Raw genomic sequence first — 18717 nt, 5'->3', positions numbered from 1 at the left:
AATGTGAATCAATATCCAATGTACCACATAGAATCATCTTAAACTGTTTTCGTCGGCACATAACAGTTAAAAGTCTTAGAAATTCCATGTGTTTTCGCATCGGGGGTATAGCTCAGTGGTAGAGCATTTGACTGCAGATCAAGAGGTCCCCGGTTCAAATCCGGGTGCCCCCTCATTTTTTTTCTCGAGTCAATTTAAATTGTTTTTGGCTGACAGAAACTATTGTTTGATACCAGAATTTACAATACAGTTTTACCCAAAGTCACAAAGGCCCATTTGGAGAGGCTTGAAGACCGAGGAGAAGATAGCAGTGCATTCTGTGGTAGTAAATAAGCCAAGCAAACATACACGAAATAGCACGTTAATTAGATCTATAAGTAGGCCTATCTGAGATATCATTATTTAACATAATCTAAACTTTGTGTAACCTACCGTGGCGTCGGTTGTGTGGCATATTTCATGCCAGCCTAAGTGTGCCAAAATGTGATCTTGTAGGCAAATTTTTATCATTAAAATGGAAGGAAAAAATCATGCCCCAAATTTATTTTGAAGCCATATCTAAAAAATTCACATCAAGACTAATATTCCTTTTAAACTGTATGAGTCTGTAGAAGATAATTTGGTGAGCTAAGTCTAATAATTTCACTTTGACCAAATGTATTGCCAGTCGTCATTTTTCCGCTTGTCCCCAGTAGTCGAAACATGTCGAAGTTTTGCATTATATTAGATGCAGGGACTTAATTGACGATCCTGCAGTGGTGAGATAATAGGCTATATATTAGTTTGGCATACTATCCAATCACTATCCTGCATTTTAGCAGCCTGAGTAAAGATAGAAAAGTTTTGAAGGGATTTTAGGATTTGTTTTTAAAATTATAGGTTAAAGATTCATCGGCTGACTCATTGACACTGTTGCTGATTGCATTATCATTTACTGGACTGTACATTCACTCAACAATCAAAACTGCATATCAGCATTAAAATAAGACACACAGTTTGCATCCAGTGTGGTGCTCATTTGAGAGACAGTTATCTTTTTAGTAAATCACTTTTGTCAAAGTGTCTAAGTTAGCTATTAAACTAAGGTCAAGACAGTGAAGAGAAACTACAGAATGTCAGAGGGATAAACTGAGTTGGATTTAAACTGATTTGTATTCATCATAATAATCATAGAGACCATCACCAACCCAGACTTTATCTATGGTCATGGTCTAACATATGAGCCACCACACTGTGCCTTTTGTTTTCAACTCGGCAGTAAGAATTTGAGTACAAAAATTAATATCAAAACTGACCACAAGTTTTTATTGGAAGAGGTTTAAACAGAAAGGTTCAAAGAAAACTTTCTCAGATAACTCAATGACTCTAAAACTCATCAAAACAAATGTTCGCATTTCTCCAGAACAGTTCATGATGATCATTATAATCACTATCAGTTATATAGCTGAATATCTGTTATAGTGAAGTCCACATGGATATAGCGTTTTATAAACCAATCATTGCTCACTTAGACATTTCATAAAACAAAACAAAACAAAAAAAGAACTCCATAAACTGGATAAAAACAAAAACACATAGTGAAGTTGAACTGTACATTGGTTTGCAGTATGAAGGCTAGTTAGTTTCATTCCCTGACATCCCCGTGCCTCGGTGGGTTTTGGACAGTTACACATTTTGCTCTGGACAATCCTGTTTAAAGTCAGCTTCCTCTCGGACCTTCCCCACCCTCCATCCCCTTTGGATAATATGGCAAATCCCCCGTGTGATGGCAAAGAGCAAGAGACACAGAGAAAGCTGGCAAGAGCTACAAGAGCAGTTACAGTAGACACTGTCCATCCACCAAGGCTGGAACAGGGACATTCCGTGTCGATGGTTGGCCTCGGCGTCCATATTTATCCCTTTTGTAATCCTTTTGCAGTCCTCAAGATGGTGCCCTCTCCTCGCCTGGCTGCGCCCTGGAAGTCCGGCCCCCTCAGCAGCACTGTTCGGCTTCAATGAAGCCCTCCTTCTCGTGACCCCCGAGCTCGACCTCTGCGTAGCTCGAGTGGCAGCCTTGGTTGCGGAACTTCATAGACGGCCAGTAGTTATTGGTGCGTCGCTGGGGAGACAGACACTCATCAGCACTGGAGAAACAAGGTAAGGCTAGAGAAACATACTGGATACATACTCTAGATACTCTGTCTCCCAAAGGTACAGTGGATTTCTTTCATTATTTTATATTTTGTTCAATATGGACAAACGACCCGTCTCTTAACTTGGTGTTTTGTTTGTATGTTGCTTGTCTCTACTCCATTTCCCAGGGCTCCCAGAACCAGGAAGGAAACCATGGCCTCCTCCGCTGATTAGGTTCAGCTGCCTCTAATTAATCAAGAGGTTATATAGTCTGTCCACTGAAACACTGACATGTTTCAGTGTCCTTAATGACCTTTTCAACCATGGCTTTTTAAAAGTTGAATAAATAAAGTTGGTTTTACTGAGAGCAGGAGTTGCGCCTCTTCAGTGTTTTCAGAACTGGAGTTAGACAGCAGAGGCTATAGCTGCTAAAAGGCCAGCCAGGTGCCAAACTCTTATTCGGAGATGTGTGTGTGTGTGTGTGTGTGTGTGTGTGTGTGTATGTGGGCTATCTTTAAAAATAGAAATCGCTGACTCCTGAGAATATTTTTGCTATAATTTTAGAGTGACAAAACTGCATCAAGCTATCTGTGGCGTATGGGTGGAGCTCTGAGTTATTTTTCTCACCTGCATGAGGTAGAACGGTGGAGCCACTGTGGGGTGTGTGTTGATGTAGTAGACAGCCAGTAAGGTCAGGGCAACAAGCAGAACTAGGGCAGCCACTACGCCTGCTATGATGGCTGTGTTCTCTGTTATCCCCGTATGGTTCGGAGGGCCGGTCTGTAAGTCTGTAAGAAGAAGGAAAAGAGAGATTGTTGTTATTAAAGCAATTCTGCACACTTCTGCTTAGCCTGAAGGCCAGAGAAGAGGGCTTGTGAGTGGAAAGGTCGCTGATTTATATGTGCAGACTGGCTGGGGTCATGTGGGTAAGGGTGTGCTGACAGAGTGTCTTTGAGCCAGGCACCTAACCCCTAGAGGACTGGCTGGACTGGACAGCTCACAAGTATGAATGAGTACAACTGTATGAGTGAGGTGCAGTGTGTTGCTGAGAAAGAGCATGCATGTTCAGGAAAACATTACCTGGGTGAATAAAGGTTAAAAAATCAGTTTACTCTAGCACATAAAACTGATGCAGCACAAGAGCAGACAAGACAAATTCACACCACAAACACAGTGGAACAACACAGAAATTAAAACCGAGAGATTCTGTCCTCCAAATATTAACAGTGAGGAACAGCACAGGTCATCGTAACAAGAAATTCCACTTTTATTCTACATTTTTGCTGTTGTCACTATTCAATATATAAATAGCTGGGTCTGGTCATTCTGCGTTCCCGTTTTTTGCAATCACAGCTTACTAGCTAGCCTACTCACCACCGCCATTGTAGTTAATGTGAAGTTTGGTGTCGTCTGTGGATAAAAGAGAGCGTTGTTGTATGGAAGAATGAGATGAGAGGAGGGAGACAGACAAATAGACAAGACAGTCAGCCAGAATCATTTTAGCAACAGACACATAATGTGGCACTAGGCTCTGTTCCTGGTTCAGAAGTGTAGTAATGCAGTAATGTAGTAATGTAGCACACATCAGACAGGGAAAGCACAGAGAGCAAACATTTAGCTGTTGCATATTGCATATTAGGCCTACATGCCAACAACACCCAAACTGTACCAGGGCCGCCCGAATGCTACCAATCCTGCTGAAATATCAGCCTGGCTGAAAACAAGTGGGATTCCCTCTGCATAACCCATTCAACAGGAGAATATTAGGTATGTAAAAGCCTGATTACTTTACTTCATGCCAAAATACTTCTGTGCATGCAACAAAATAGTTTTCATAATTTATATTAAATTATGGATTACCAGTACCACATGTTCTCAAATAATTCACCAGTAAACTGACAGTCGACTTGAACTGCCAATAATAACATTGGATTAAATTTGAAAAAAATAACGTGCGATTACTCTGTAACTTTTTAAACAACAAATTAAATTGAACAATTTACTGATCCCACAATGTTTTAAAGTCTATGAACAGTAAATGGACAGACAAAGCCTTTTCGCACAAAACAGCTGGAGGTGAAACAGCAGTCGGCCAGAAGGCAAAAATCGACAAGGTGGCTTGAATGCACCATGCTGACAGATTTGACCACATATGCAACACAATGCCCCAAGGAATGTCTGGGACACTTCATGTCAAAGTGGAAGTCCTAAAGCGAATTGACAGATAGTTAGAGTTAGATTTACAATTCTGTGTATTGTTTGTAGTACAGGGGGGCAGCTCTACTTACCTTCACCCCCTCTCTCCCAGCTGTGTGGTTCAAAGGAAATCTTACCCTCAGTGACAGGATGGTCTTCAAGCTCTGCTGAGGAGGACGTTGGACCTGGGGAGGAGTGGTTGAAGGACCCCATGGATCCCTCAGGTCCCCCCGGGTTGTAGTCCTCACATGTGCCCATCGCCTGCCAGAAACAATGTACTTCATTAGCTCTAAATATACTGAGTATGAATATATGAGTGAATGCATGTGTGACTCTAGAAACGATACAATGGTTGCTCCTTTCTCTACTGTTTTAATGGGTGTGTTGTAGAAGAAATGGAAAAGTACCTATACTAAGCAACATTCATATATGCTCACTTAATATTTAACTTTTGACCCATATTTACAGCTTAAGTGCCTAAAACTCAAGAATACTGAATCTGCTTCACAATTATAAGATCAAACTCACTGTTACTAAAAGTAACACCTTGTGTGTTTCTCACAGAACTGTGAGCTTGGAATGTGCAAATGCCCAAATCTCCTAACACTGACCAAGTGTCCTTGACAAAATAATAATTTGTTGTCTTCTAGAAGAAGGTGCTCACTTCTTATTACACATCTCCTTAAAGTGCTAGAACTATAATTATCATTGGCTGTTCAGTCTTGTTCATATGACCTTATACTTTTTGCCCAATAGCTTTATTATATTCTATGTATTAACATAATCATGAATATCCAACACTGTAAAATTCGGTGTAATCATCCAGATTTTGAGTTCCTTGCCTCCCAACCTGCAGATTGAATAAACCTGTCAAACTGCCGCTCTCTCGTCCTGAGTTTTCTTCCACAGGTGGTAATGTAACTCACCTCTTCAGGACAGTTGTAATCAAGCCACTCTTGTCTATGCCGGTCGATTCCATCAGAGCATCTGACACACAAATGGGAACAGCATGAGAGAGGCCCGGCACTCTAAGGCTTGACAGCTAGATAAATATTTCACACGCTATGAGAATTTCACCGTACCGCTGAAGCGTGTTGCACCAGCCGCAGCCGGTTGTCCAGTTGGAAGTCAGGCAGAGATCACAGGATGTGTGCTGAAGACAAGCTGGAGGAATCAGAGAAATGGTGTTCTGGAGTTACGGAGGTGAAAGTGAATAGTGAGGCGAGGGTTGTGTATCATGTTGATGGACTGAAGAATACTTACTGGGCAGTGGTGTGAACTCAAAAGCAGATTGGGTACAAATCTTCGTGGTGTCGATCTCAACACGATGATACTCATAGATCGTACGCCGCTTTGCATCTTTCAAGACAAATTTTAAATGTCAGTATGTTGGCAAGCTTTGTGTTACTGCATTCTAAGGCCAAGATTTATGTTTGATGATGAGTCACAGTCATACAGAGATAGATATTGAAGGTTCTGTTTAGAGGTCAGTGGTGTTAACACAGTTCTGTTTCAGAAGAAAGGAGAAAAGCACATGGGTTCTCAGGGAACTGACCTGAGAACTGTGAGGAGGGCAGGCGGGCCATGAAAGCATCAGACAGTCCCACCTTCACTGGATGCTCTGTGGAGTTGATCTTCTCCACTGGTAAAGGCACCTGTGGGAAAAGAGTGCAGTTTGTTTTAACATGCAAGCTGAAGATTGGATCTTTTCCCTTCCCTTTTTTTTTTCTAATAAAGTCCATATGCTGGGTAAGAAAATGGACATAAAATGAGGCTTCTCTGGCGCATCGATTTCAAATAGGCAAAAAAAGGGAAATCCGCACTCTCTAAAAGATATCTAGATTGATTTATTTTTACAATAAATCAATATTCAAATAAAAAATATGCAGCTTTGCAAACTGAAAAGACAATGTTCCGCCTCCGTAGGCTTCGTCAGGTCATTCTTTTCTAAATGAAAAATACAATTGATGATGAAGAACGCCATTTAACTGGAAATCCATCACTTACCACTCTGTAGTTGAAAACAATGGTCCCGTTGCTATGGAGGGCCGCCTGGAAAGTAAAAGGTCCTTCGGCCTCCCGACCCTGTAGCCGCACTTTGTCCCACTGCACCACAAACAGATTACCTGAGCCGGACGGGACACAGAGGCAGGTCAGAGACAACCTGAAGCTCCAAAATAAAACCCACTCTCACTGAGAAGCTCCCACTCACCATTGTCCATGTAACTCACTGTTGAGTTTTTGGAGAAACTGGGGTCAAAGTTAGCCATGAGGGGAGCGATGTACTGTGTGGCGGTCAGCATTCGATGAGTAATCTCCCCCGTGAAGATGAACCCTAGGAAAGGTCGGGATCAAAGGTTCACACGTCAAAGACACGACAGATAGCAGCAACGTCTTTGATCCCAATTGATTCCTCTGACCTTGTTTTCGCTCCCGCGTCATTATTATGTCTGGCATTGAAGCGAGATGATTAAAAGAAGACCAGAAACGCAGGAACAGATATAAGCCTGTTTCCTTGTACCAGACAGCCATTTCTCATTTCCATTTCTCACTTTCAACAGGTAAATGCCTATGTGGGATTGATTGATATGTGTGGACCTGTCAGTAAAGAAGTACTTCAGCATCATAATATCAAAGTCAAGGACTGGAGCTGTGCCATTTAAGCAAGATTTATCTACCTTGTCACAGTGTCCGTTAGAGAAAGTTGAGATTACCTTGTTTTAAAATTCATGAACCCCTACAGCTGTTATCTGCATGAGCCTTTTTTTTTTTTTTTTTCTCGCTCAGCTACTATGGGAAACTACTCTGCACAAATTCTACTATTTTTTTAATTCATGATCCACTGACAGAACCAGTAGAGAGTGACAGGAGAGACGGGAGAGAGAGTATATCATGAGTCAAATTCAAACCACAGTGTCACAAGCATGTTGCATGTGCCCAAGCCTGTTGTGCCACAGATTGACCTGTAATATTTACAGTGTGTGCATCTTCAAATCCTTAACTACCTAAAGACATAGTTGACCAAGGGGAAGTCTACCCAAGAAACCAAGCAGCAGTTGTAGGAGAATAAGACTTTCTTGTGGTGGATTGATTAATCTCTTGTTTGGCCAATCATGTTGGATTTAAGTCACGGTTGGTAATTCAAAAAAATTGTAATTTATGTCTATAGTCACTGCTCATTAAGAGTGACAGCTAAGTGATACCACAAAACATGACCCATGATTGCTTGATTACATAAAGACTGTGCTCTAAAAAAGAACAATCTGCTAACTTTTGACTACAAGTTGTCATTTCTCTGCAACTGAATATCAATTTTTCATCAACCGTCCCTTGCGTATCCATTAGCATACCATTTATCTGGAGCTGAAGCAGGAATGGTGAATCCACAAATAACTCTCTCTTGCAGATTCTCTTAGGGTGAAAAATTATGTTACACATATTAGAGAATTTAGGACATGTATAGCAAGTCTTTAAGCAATCAGAAGCATCAGAAAGTAGAAGGCATTTACAATTAACTAGATCTAGTATAGCCTTGTGCGCCTGAATATTTCCCCAGGCGAGGGCAAAGTCTCCTTCAGCTCGCTGGCAGACGTTCGGTTTCCTGATGGGGAGACCCAAGTAAATGTGATCTGTTACATTAACAAGTAAGGTATAAAGCTTACCGCCTGTTGCTATGGTGATTTGCCTCAGGTTGTGTCCATAAAAAGGGAAATCAAATGAAAGCGCCACCCTCTACAAAAGAAAAGCAAAATATCAGACATGGCTGGGAATTAAATTGGACCGTTATGTCGTGTGTGTATGCGTGCGCGCTCGTCTCACCGCTGCCTGTCGGTGTGTGTTGGACAGAATGCCATGGATTCTGACTTGGCCCTGCTGCAGGGTGCTCAGATCTACCCACAAGTCCTCTGTTCGTCTGTCACTTGGACCAAAACTCTGCCATCTGTAGTACCTCTGGGAGTCCTCCTGAGAGAAAGAGGGCACCAGTTAGGACAGTGAAGTTTTCTCCAGGCATGAGTCATGGTCAGGTGGTTTAGGTTTAGTTTTAGTAGCCCGAAATCCATTGTTCTATACTTATGGTACTTTCACTATTTACCTTTTTCTGTCATATTGGCTTAACATGATCAGGTGAACCAGAGGAGGATCAGGGTTAACGACAGCAGGACATCAGGGGATTTATCTCCTCTATTTCTGTGCATACTGTGCCAGCTGGGGGAGCTGTTTACACGTTACACACAATGCTTTGGCATTGAGGGCCTGCGTCTTCCAACAGATCTCCAATCTTGATGGCATTATTAATGTATGCCACGGTTCAAGGTGACAGAGAGCAATGGTGCTGGGGTTTAGTGTGGGCTCAGAAAGTGGAGCAGTTAAATGCAGTGCTCTCACTGCCTCTCCGGCTGCTCCATATACAGCAAGTGACCCACTTTCTCTCCCATCTCCACTCCCTGACACCAGCCTGTGTTTCTGGAGGGTGGGTGGGTGGGTGGGGTGGGGTGGGGGGGGGGATCTCTAGGTGAGGAGAGGGGAACAATCCAATACACTTTCCTCCCTACAGCTGAAGCACCTCAGACTGATTTGCAGGAGAGATCCCCAGTGGGAAAGAGGTGGAGGGTCTCGCAAATTGGGATCAGACCCAAAGAAAGGCAACAGCAGCGCATAGCATAGGGCTACTTGAGGTCCTGTCCAACACTAGTGAGTCATTCACAAACACACACACACACACACACACACACACACACTCACACACACACACACACACACACTCTCACACACACACACACACACACACACACACACACACACACACACACACACACACACACACACACACAGCCACACTTAAACAAACACTGTAAGTTGGCAGGACAAGGCTGTGGTCTGTTTTCAATTTGCACTGTGGGGGGAGGAAAAAAAAGTGCAACACAATTTATTTGGTGGAAATTTTACTCAGGCTGATTCAAGTGGAAGAGGAATCTAGTACAACACACAAATGAAGGCCTCATCATACACACCCACCCACCTGCACAAACACACACACATACACACACACACACACACACACTAGAAAGGTAATACATGAAAAATGGCACCAAGCAAATCCACCTGTCTGTGCTATCCAAAAGAGAAACCTCATAACATTGACCTCTTCTTTATGATTTATGTTCAAACCAAACAAGAAGCTTCACCCTGAGTGACCCTTCACTGCAGAATGATTATTGCAATGACTCACCCATGCTCAGGAGGAAGTTTATAAACTACTCACTACTTTAAGCTATATTTTAGACCATGTATGTTATAGGAAGACGTTGTCGCCGGGTCTCACCACTACGCGGGTCATGTTGTCAGGCAGGGTGTCGATGGCCACTCCTCCCCCCGGTGGGCTGCGGACTACTCTGTGTCTGTGTGGAGTCTGCTGGTCCCTGCTGGTTCTGTGCAAACCGGACGGATCCCCATCTGTTCGCAGCGGAGTTCCACTCAGTGCATCTAAAACAAGACAGGCATTATTTGAACTGAACACTGTCAAGACATTTGTGGACCCAATGGAGGAAACCAGGACCTCATTTCACAAATGGAGGATTGATTCAATGAACAAGCTAGTGTCTCCAGAGTTTATACTGGCATGTTTTCAGCTTGGTGTAGCAATCCTTCAACTCATATGCACCAACTTGCACTTGCTTCAGTTGACGCACATCGCCATTTCTTCAACAAATGAAGCACCAAATTCTACATTCCAGCCATTTTTTTAGCATTAGGGTGCTTGGAGAAAAACATAAGTTTTGGATCCTTTCCTCAGACTTCAAAACGTGTGAGGAAAGCTCTAATAATCTGGATCATTAACAGGCAGACATGTACACAGAAAATCAAATCAATGTTTAGACATCCCAGCAATAATTCAAGGACAGGAAAAACACAACAGACAACACCAGGAGAACGACAGACATTAGCACATTTACTTCTGCCATACAGCAACATTGCCATGATTTCTTTTTCGCAGACTGTTCCTGCATTTGAACCTAGTAGTGTGTGTTTTGGCTGGACTTTGTAAGTGAATTCTGGGTTATTAACTAATAGTGTAAGGCGATACTAACTTCATTTCACAAGTAATCCCTGTGTGTGTACATCTGTGTGTGTGTGTGTGTATGTGTGTGTGTGTGTGTCTGTGAACACCCACCTACAGTTGTATGGGTTTTCATGTCATCTGTTCAACACATCATAGACTGTTTATTTTTTCACATTTGCTTTCCTTGAAAAGGAATAAATTTCTTTTTTTTTTACCGTGACTGATGCGTGACTCACTGTCTTGTGCACACAAGTTGCTAGATCAGCAGAAATCGTTGATCATTCGGGGGGGGGGGGGGGGGGGGGGGGGGGGGTCTCTGCTGTTTTCGTTCTGAAAAGGGACTTGAGGGAATAAATCCAACTTGCTGTCTAGATTTTATGCGGACCGTAGTTCACTGAACTGGGCTATTAAGTAATGGCATGTTATGGACATCTTAAGAGAGGAAAGGGCTGGAGCCAACCTGAGGTGGAGACCTCTCTCTCTCTCTCTCTCTCTCTCTCTCTCTTTCTTCTCTCTCTCTGTGCTGAAACATAGATGGGTGAGGTGGTATCTAAATATAGCAACAACTTATTACTCAAAAAGAGGAATTGTAGAACAAACTTTGTGCGTCTGCTGAGAGCTGGATTCATGTCATCGGCTAATGGTTGGATGGGGAGAGGGGTTAGAGGTTGACAATTTAATTTATGCCTCAACCTGACTGGACCCGACTGAAACCCAGACAGGCTGATTTTCTCACTTCATTTCTCACGCTTGGGGTTTTGCTTGAGTTGAGTGAAAAATTCTGTAGGCATTTATCATCAGAAAATTAAAATGATTTCAAAATGTAGTCATGTTTGGGCGCACAGAAAGCTACATCTCAAGGGTACGGTTCATGTTAAGAAAGAAATTGTTTGATTTCAGATTGGGCTTGGCTCCAGTTTTCAAGCCTGAAGTCAAGCTCCAGTGGGGGGGGAACTCAGTGCATAGAAAGTAAAGAGTAAATGAAGTGATTTTTCTGTAATTGGAGAAGCAGAAGACAGAGAAAGAGAGAATGAAAAAAGACAGACTCAAAAGAAAAAAAAAATGGGACAAGAGAAAGAAATGGAGAGAGGGCATCACACACACAGGGGAGGTGGCTCTAATGAGGAATCTTGTTTGATTACGGTGCAATGGAAGCTATTTCCACGGCTTCAGAATAAGAGCCTGCTAATTGGGTCAATTTGGCTGCGCTTATCGCCCCTAAACAGCTGAAGAGGTATCAGGCAGCGGAGGGAGGAAGTCAGGAAGAGGTTTGACGAAGAGGAGGAGTAACGCTGGAAGTGGCGAATCAGGGACATCGCTACAGTATACATCGAGTCTCTTAGGAGTGACCTCAATCACAAAGCACAAAGGTGTGTGTGTATGTGTGTGTGTCCTCAAACACACACACACACACACACACACACACACACACACGCACACACACACACACACACAAAACACACTTTTGCACAGACTTTTAGATCAAATGAAAGTGTAAAATAAAAAAAAAAGAGTATTTCTAACCTCTAACCCATTCCCTCTGTCTGCATGTGGGCCTGGATGAATGTCGGCTGATGAAGGGTTCGAAGGAGTTTAGGGAGGGGAGGTGCTTAGCATAAGGACTTGAATTAAGCTAATCACAGTAGCACCAGGTACGGCAGATCCATGTGTGTGTGGAACCTGCACGGGGAACATGAAAACTGGTGCATAAAACACCCTGGTTACATTGAAACTAGAACCCAAACATTCAAAGGCTCGGAGGTGACGGATGTGACAAATTCACTGGTAAACAGCAGGTAGCTGAACTGCCATGCGGTACTGTTGTAAATCTCCACTCTGATGCACCTTCTCTTAGACAAACCCTCTGTGTAATTGGACATGAATAATTCTGACAGTTCTGTGAATTAAGAGCATTCCTGTTTACTGCCAAGATGCTACCAGAGTGCCAATTTGCAGCCAAATGCATCTGCGGAATATCACTTTCTTTTCATGGGAGGTGAAGCTCTCTGTAATTAATGAGAACATGAGCCAAGACTAAACTGTCTTGCGGTACTAGGAGTGTGAACATCTTAAGCGTAGCTGGCCTGAATGGGAATAACCCCACCCCCCCACCCCCCCATGATGTACTCACTGAGCTACACAGGACCGCTTCTCCACTATCATGAGGCTCTGGTGACAAAACAGAGGCACATCTAATGTTCAGAGGCGATGGCACCTGCATGGCAGCGGTGTCCGCTGTATCTGCTACCTCACGAGTGTCTGCATTGCAGCAAGCACATCGCAAATCTAGTGGGTGTTGGGAGGCACATAGGAAGGGAGCTAAACTAGGACAAGCATTTTCAGCCACACGTAGCCTATGGATGTGCAAATTGCATTCATTCATTCCATTACTGTATCAACCCCCTCCCTCTCATTCTCCTGATCTCTCTCTCTCTCTCTCTCTCTCTGTCTCTGGAAACATAGCTGCATGGGCTCCTTACATTACATTTTGTATCTTGAGCTGCGATCAAACTGTCTGAAATCCTTCCTTTACTTGTACTTTTTCATTGATCTCTCCACTAAAAGTTTATGACAGCCTTCAAGGAAAGGGAATACGATGTGAAAGCAGCCAACGAAGTCTAGACAGCAGCATGAGTTAAAGACTAGGCAGGTATTGAAGCCGCGTTCTTCCACTGAGACAACAGCTGATGGTCTTTCAGTCTGTTCAGTTTTTCAGTGGATGAAGTCCAGGGAGGAAAGATCAATTTCTGTTTTAAAAAGAAGCTCTTGCTGGGTGAATGGATGACCCTCAGAATAAATTGTACACGTATCATTGTGAAGCGGAGGTCAGGGCATTCGCAAACGCACTCGGTCGTGGAAGGAGAGAGAATTATGTGTAATCCTAACAAAAGAGAAGAAAAGGCCAGTGTCCTTGTTCCAGAAAGCAGAGACACACTCATCGCTGAAGAGAGTGCACCATTATGTAGAGTCCAAAGTTAAGAGAGCGGAGGAGACTGATGATTAAGTCTCAAGATACAAGCAAGGTCTTGGCCGTGTAGCTGTCCAATTTGAGTGCTATTGGAGATGAGACACAGGCAATGTCAATAGAGGGATTAGCAGAGCACCTGCGGTCGTCCAGCAAAAAATAACATTAGCAGAACAGTAATTACACCCTAAGGTCATTGCTGTGTGTGTGTGTCACTCTGTGTAGTTGCAGTGTAACACACCGGGTTTATAGACGTTGCATCTATAATAAAAACAGCCTGGAGCTTATGGAGTGGGAGGAAGCCATTTTGGCACCTTACACCTTCAAGAACAGCAGTAACCATAGCACACAATCACAAACACAGGCAGCTGGACTGATAAGCCCCCAAAATGAAAGAGAAAAAAAATATGCAATACATAAAACATGGATGAATGGATTAAGTTGAGAGTTTAGAAAAGGTTTGATTTAAATCCTGTAATCATGCAGTTGTTTTGTATTTCTTTATAGTTTTCAGATGGTGTTTGGTAGTTATAGTTTACTGTTTTCTTCTATTTTTTCAGTACTGTAATATTTGTAGAATATTTCACACGTGAAGATAATTTTAAAACAGTTGCTCATCTGAATCACTTGGGGATGGAAATGCTGGTTTTTGAAAAGTTTGAAAGACACAACTATAATGGGTATAACGGGTCAAGGCTTATTCAAAATATGAAACATACATGCACAAGGATTCCATAAAAAACATGCCGTGCAATAAACAAATTGAAATACTTTTAATTCCTTTTTATGTGTTAACCAGCCAACAGTCTTACCCTGTTTTCAACACTGAATATTTTGTTCACTATGCCCATTCAAATTGACCAGTCTGAGGTTTGGATAAGTGAGGTTCTGTGGTAGTTTGAAGCCACATTCACATGATGAGGTAGAGATTCTTAGCCTGGGGGAGATTTCTGATCTGTTTACTGAGGGAGACGAGGGCTGGACCGCACAGTTATGCTGTACTTCTTTTGGAGAAAAAACAAGACTCTGAGGATAGTCTCTTAGTGACAACCTAGAAAAAGTTTAAGGGAAAACATTGGTGTTATGGAATTTTTAGCTCATCTGGGTCATTTATCTGCTACTTCAGGCCCACCTAGACTATCGATCAATACAACCTGTCATGATTCATGTGGATCAAAGCTGTCTTCTCATTGGATTCCCTTCAGTCCGAAACACTACTCATGTCTGCATCAGACTGAAGCTGTAATCCATCAATGTGGACCAAGTTGTCTTCACTTTACTCATAGACCTAGCTTCCCTGTTCCTTTCAGGCAATAATCTTGACAACAGGCAGAAAGTATTTGAATCAGTTCGTACAGCTGGTACATTAGCTTGTATTGGGAATGATAGCTGTAAACAAACACAAACGTTTACTCAACCCATGCTGTGTATTACCTGAAAACAAGTAGTCACCACATTTATGATTTTTACATGTGACCAAGCATCATATGACATTTAGGGACTTTGCCTAAAATTCTAACAATATGAAATATCCTATACATTATATATACAGGGCCTGAGGGCACATTCTACATTATAAAGCCAGGAAACCCATTATTTAATTCAGGTGCACCTACCAGAAACAGTAAAAATCCCAAGGTAGCACATTCCTCCCTCGCTATGTTCCCACATGCTCAGTCTATAAGGAGCTTGACACACAATTCTATGCTTTTCTTCAATGGCAAAATCATTTTGTTCTCCTGCAAAGCTATAGGTAATATTATAATCCTGTATGGGGCTGAGATGGGGTCACATTTGGACACTAACTATGGCACAGTTAGAAATGCTGACTCAGACCCATATAGGGAATAGATGGTGATTTGGTGACTTGATATAGAGACCGTACAGCAGGCACAGTAGGAGCCTATCCTGTCTGTATGAGGCTGATGATAGGCACTTAATCATGTACAAGCAACGCTCCAGATGGCAACTTTAGACATACGAGGTTTGGCATATGAAACGTATCTTGGATATATGAAGATGGGGTCCAGCATTTGAGCAGGTGAGGCTGTGGATGGGGACCAACTTTATGGACATGCATGTTAGTGATGCTGATTATGGACATGCAAAGCTGGGGCATGATCTCACTCTGACATAGTGGTTCTCAACCTGCAGAGAGAATTTTAGGGGCTCACAAGATGATTTATAGGATTTGGAAAAACATATTTCTATGATATTATCATATCTGTTTTTTCTCAATCAACTTTCTTTTTTATTGTGAAATATGGAATAGCTTTCAGCCCCTAGGCCTCCTCTGATAATTAATCAAATGAGACAACATGAAAAGGGATAAATCAATGTTTGGTGGAACTGTTCACCACTCTGCATATGCAGCCTGTGTGAGCAGGCATTGCTTCATTTTAAGGGGCAAAGACCTAAAAAGGTTGAGAATCACTGCTTTAATAGACAGAATTTGATGTTTAGAAAGGAGCTAATGCAGCTTGTAAAAGACGTCAAACATTACCTTCCCCCAAATATTACATAATAAAAGAGAGAAGTAAGACTTGGTGGTTCACTGGATGGTGTAACCACTTCCTTAGCTACTTTTGGTTGCTGGGTAGAGATAAGAATTTTGACACAACTATCGCACGCAATTAGTAAAAAAAAATATACTCAGTTATAATCAGTGTTCATGAAACCCTTTCCATCCCAACCTGCCTCTGCACAAGTGCCACACATCATATATGTGTTTCAACAGTAAATCCCAATTCACATTTTGACATCCTACATTATGCAGACAGGTGTCAAATACTGACTGAAAACAGTGAGATGAAGCTGTCAGGCTGTAGGAATAGGGCCCAAAACTTGAATATGTGAAGATGGGACTCTACTTTATACATGTGAGGCTGAGAACTTGAACCTAATCCTGAGAATAAGTAGCAGAGAGAGGGGAGACCCTACAGTAGACCCTACGGTGTTTTTAGGGGTAGAGAGATGAATATAGACATTCTGCTGGACATCGATTCCTCCTATCAGGTCCCCACGTTTCGCCCATATTTAGGGGTGTGTTGTCCCAACGGGGCCCTTCTACAGTGTGTGTTGGGCTGTCCTCTGCAGAGCCGGGCCCCTGATCAGAGGAACTGGGACCACAGGAGAGGCCAGAGAAACTGGAGCAGCGCTGATTGTCGGAGGAGGAGCGGCAGCGGAAGAACGGGGGCTGGCTAAAAATAATGCATCTCCAAGGAGAACAAAAATACATACATGCGCGTACACACACACACACACACACACACACACACACGCACAGGCAGAGGAGCATACACATAAAGGAGGCATACAGAACAACCATAGGCTTATACAAAGCACTGTGGGTGACTAGGCAGATGCACGCACACACACACACACACACACACACACCTACACACACACACACACACACACTCACAGACACTAGCTGACGATGAGATAAAGTGAGGGAGAGCAACAAGAAATTCTTTCCAAAGTGAGATATCTCTATTCTAGATACAGTACGCTCATATTTGACTGGCTCTACTTTATAAAATGCCTGTGGAAAATCATTGACATAACTGGTTATTTTGGAGCATTTGTTTACTATATAGCAGCATTTCACTGATCTGTATTTTTCAAAACACAAGCTAATGAACACCAGACAATTTGTTTTTCAAGTCAAGAATACAGACGGTTTTGGAATGGCATCCTTAGAAAATCCAATCCTCCACACAGCCTTTTCATGTGCTTCCTCTGACTCAGAGAGATAAATGTCAGGGGACCTGTTAGCCTCACACACACACACACACACACATGCACACCCACACACACACCATTCCACCAAACAAAATGCACAAAAAAAACAGTTTGTCTTACAGCGTGCCTGGTGCCAGAGTTAGTGGCAAAGAATTCAGGTCAGACAATATTCCTCTTCACCGTCCCAGAATTCAGACTGTTGGAAGCTGCTGTGTGCAAGAACTCCTGCATGTTTTTTGACTGAAGAATGTATGCTGGAGCAAGCTGGTGAAAATGGTGTTAGGGCTGAGTGTGTATGTGGATTTGCTGGTGTCATTGAAGCAGAGAGGGGGTCTTACCTGTTTGCCCTCGTGCCCAAACTCTCCCCAGCTCTGCCTGGGAGAGACAGATCAAGAGAACAGCACAAAGCCCCATGTCCAGCTGACTCTTAGTTCTCCCTCCTTCCACCAACTCTTTGCTGCTCCTCTCTTCTTCTTTTCCCCTGCTTGTCCTCTCACTTCGCTTGCGAGAGGGGCGCCCACTCCTCCACTCCCCCACCTTTCGTCGCTCTCCTTCCCTTTTGCTCTCCCACACACTGCTTTTCTCCTTTTCTTCAACCCAGGTTTACTGCTTCTCTCTTTTCCCCTGCCTCTCTTCTTCTCTGCTCCACGTCCTCGTTTGGCCCTCAGTGTAAGTTCTGGGATAACGTATCCATGGCAATAGAAGAGTTGACAAACAGCTGATGAAGTGTTGCTGATTCGGGGGCTGAGTTTTCTCTTTGCTCTTCCCTCGCTCCAATCTCATAATTTTCTGCTCCTTGAAATCAATCCTCACTCTTCTCTCTCTCTCTCTCTCTCTCTCTCTCTCTCTCTCTCTCTCTCCCCTCTCTCTCTCTCTCTCTCTCTCACGAACAGAGCTCTGATTTTTTGAAAGACTTCCCCAAAGAGGAAATATTTATGTATTTCTACATTTTTTTCTTTCCTTCCAAACAAAAAAAAAAAGAAAAGAGGTTAGAGTTGGGAGGAGCATGTCTCCCCCATGTGGAAGCATGTTGAACCAAAACAAATGTGATAGTTTAATAGTTGACTTTTTGAGAAAAGCTCCCCCCCCATGTTTTTTAGATTAGTAAAACAGCAATCTGTTGAAATATTACATGGATTAAAGGGGAATACCACTGAATTATGCAATTCTTACATTTTATCTTTGTAACTGAACATATTCAACTGTCTTTTGCCAGGAACAAGAGTGTTTCCTGCCCCCTATAACCCGTGATGTCATGACAAGGTTAAGATCCACTGAGAATCAATTGAGTCAATAAACTGTCACTCAAACAGTATCCAGGATTGTTTTGATAGCAGGGGGTGGGGTTGGGTTGGTTTAGGGTGTATCTTTTTACAGCTCATTAGAGTATAAAACTCTGTGGGTCCACACACACACACACACACACACACACTCAGAGACCCTAGCTGACGATGAGATAAAGTGAATGAGAGCGACAAGAAATTCTTTCCAAAGTGAGATATCTACTATTCCAGATACAATACGCTCATATTTGACTGGTTCTACTTGTATAAAATGCCTGTGGAAAATCATGAAATAACTGGCTATTTTGGAGCATTTGTTTACTATATAGCAGCATTTCACTGATCTGTGTATCAAA

General features: G+C 42.7%; 1 protein-coding gene and 1 non-coding gene across 3 annotated transcripts; one reads left to right on the top strand and one right to left on the bottom strand.

Moving 5' to 3' along the window:
* The first annotated feature begins 101 nt into the window (after positions 1-101).
* Positions 102-173, top strand: trnac-gca (transfer RNA cysteine (anticodon GCA)). The gene has a single exon. It is a non-coding gene; the product is annotated as a tRNA-Cys (tRNA).
* Positions 174-1294: 1121 nt separating this feature from the next.
* Positions 1295-17828, bottom strand: LOC139920118 (plexin domain-containing protein 1-like). 2 transcript variants are annotated; one of them, XM_071910046.2, is made up of 14 exons: positions 17417-17828; positions 9632-9792; positions 8128-8271; positions 7971-8040; positions 6521-6643; positions 6316-6434; positions 5864-5963; positions 5572-5667; positions 5391-5472; positions 5235-5295; positions 4446-4569; positions 3487-3522; positions 2740-2900; positions 1295-2098 (listed from the first exon to the last, which is right to left on the bottom strand). In XM_071910046.2, the coding sequence occupies exons 1-14, from the start codon at positions 17490-17492 to the stop codon at positions 1973-1975; spliced, it is 1479 nt and encodes a 492-aa protein (XP_071766147.1). In that variant the 5' UTR covers positions 17493-17828; the 3' UTR covers positions 1295-1972. The 2 variants fall into 2 exon arrangements, with proteins under 2 accessions (XP_071766147.1, XP_071766148.1); XM_071910047.2 differs by lacking the exon at positions 3487-3522 and having other exon boundaries at positions 1297-2098.
* Between the last annotated feature and the right edge of the window lie 889 nt (positions 17829-18717).

Source organism: Centroberyx gerrardi, chromosome 20 (assembly GCF_048128805.1).
Source record: "Centroberyx gerrardi isolate f3 chromosome 20, fCenGer3.hap1.cur.20231027, whole genome shotgun sequence".
Classification (NCBI taxonomy): domain Eukaryota; kingdom Metazoa; phylum Chordata; class Actinopteri; order Beryciformes; family Berycidae; genus Centroberyx; species Centroberyx gerrardi.
This window is presented reverse-complemented; position numbering and strand designations above follow the sequence as displayed.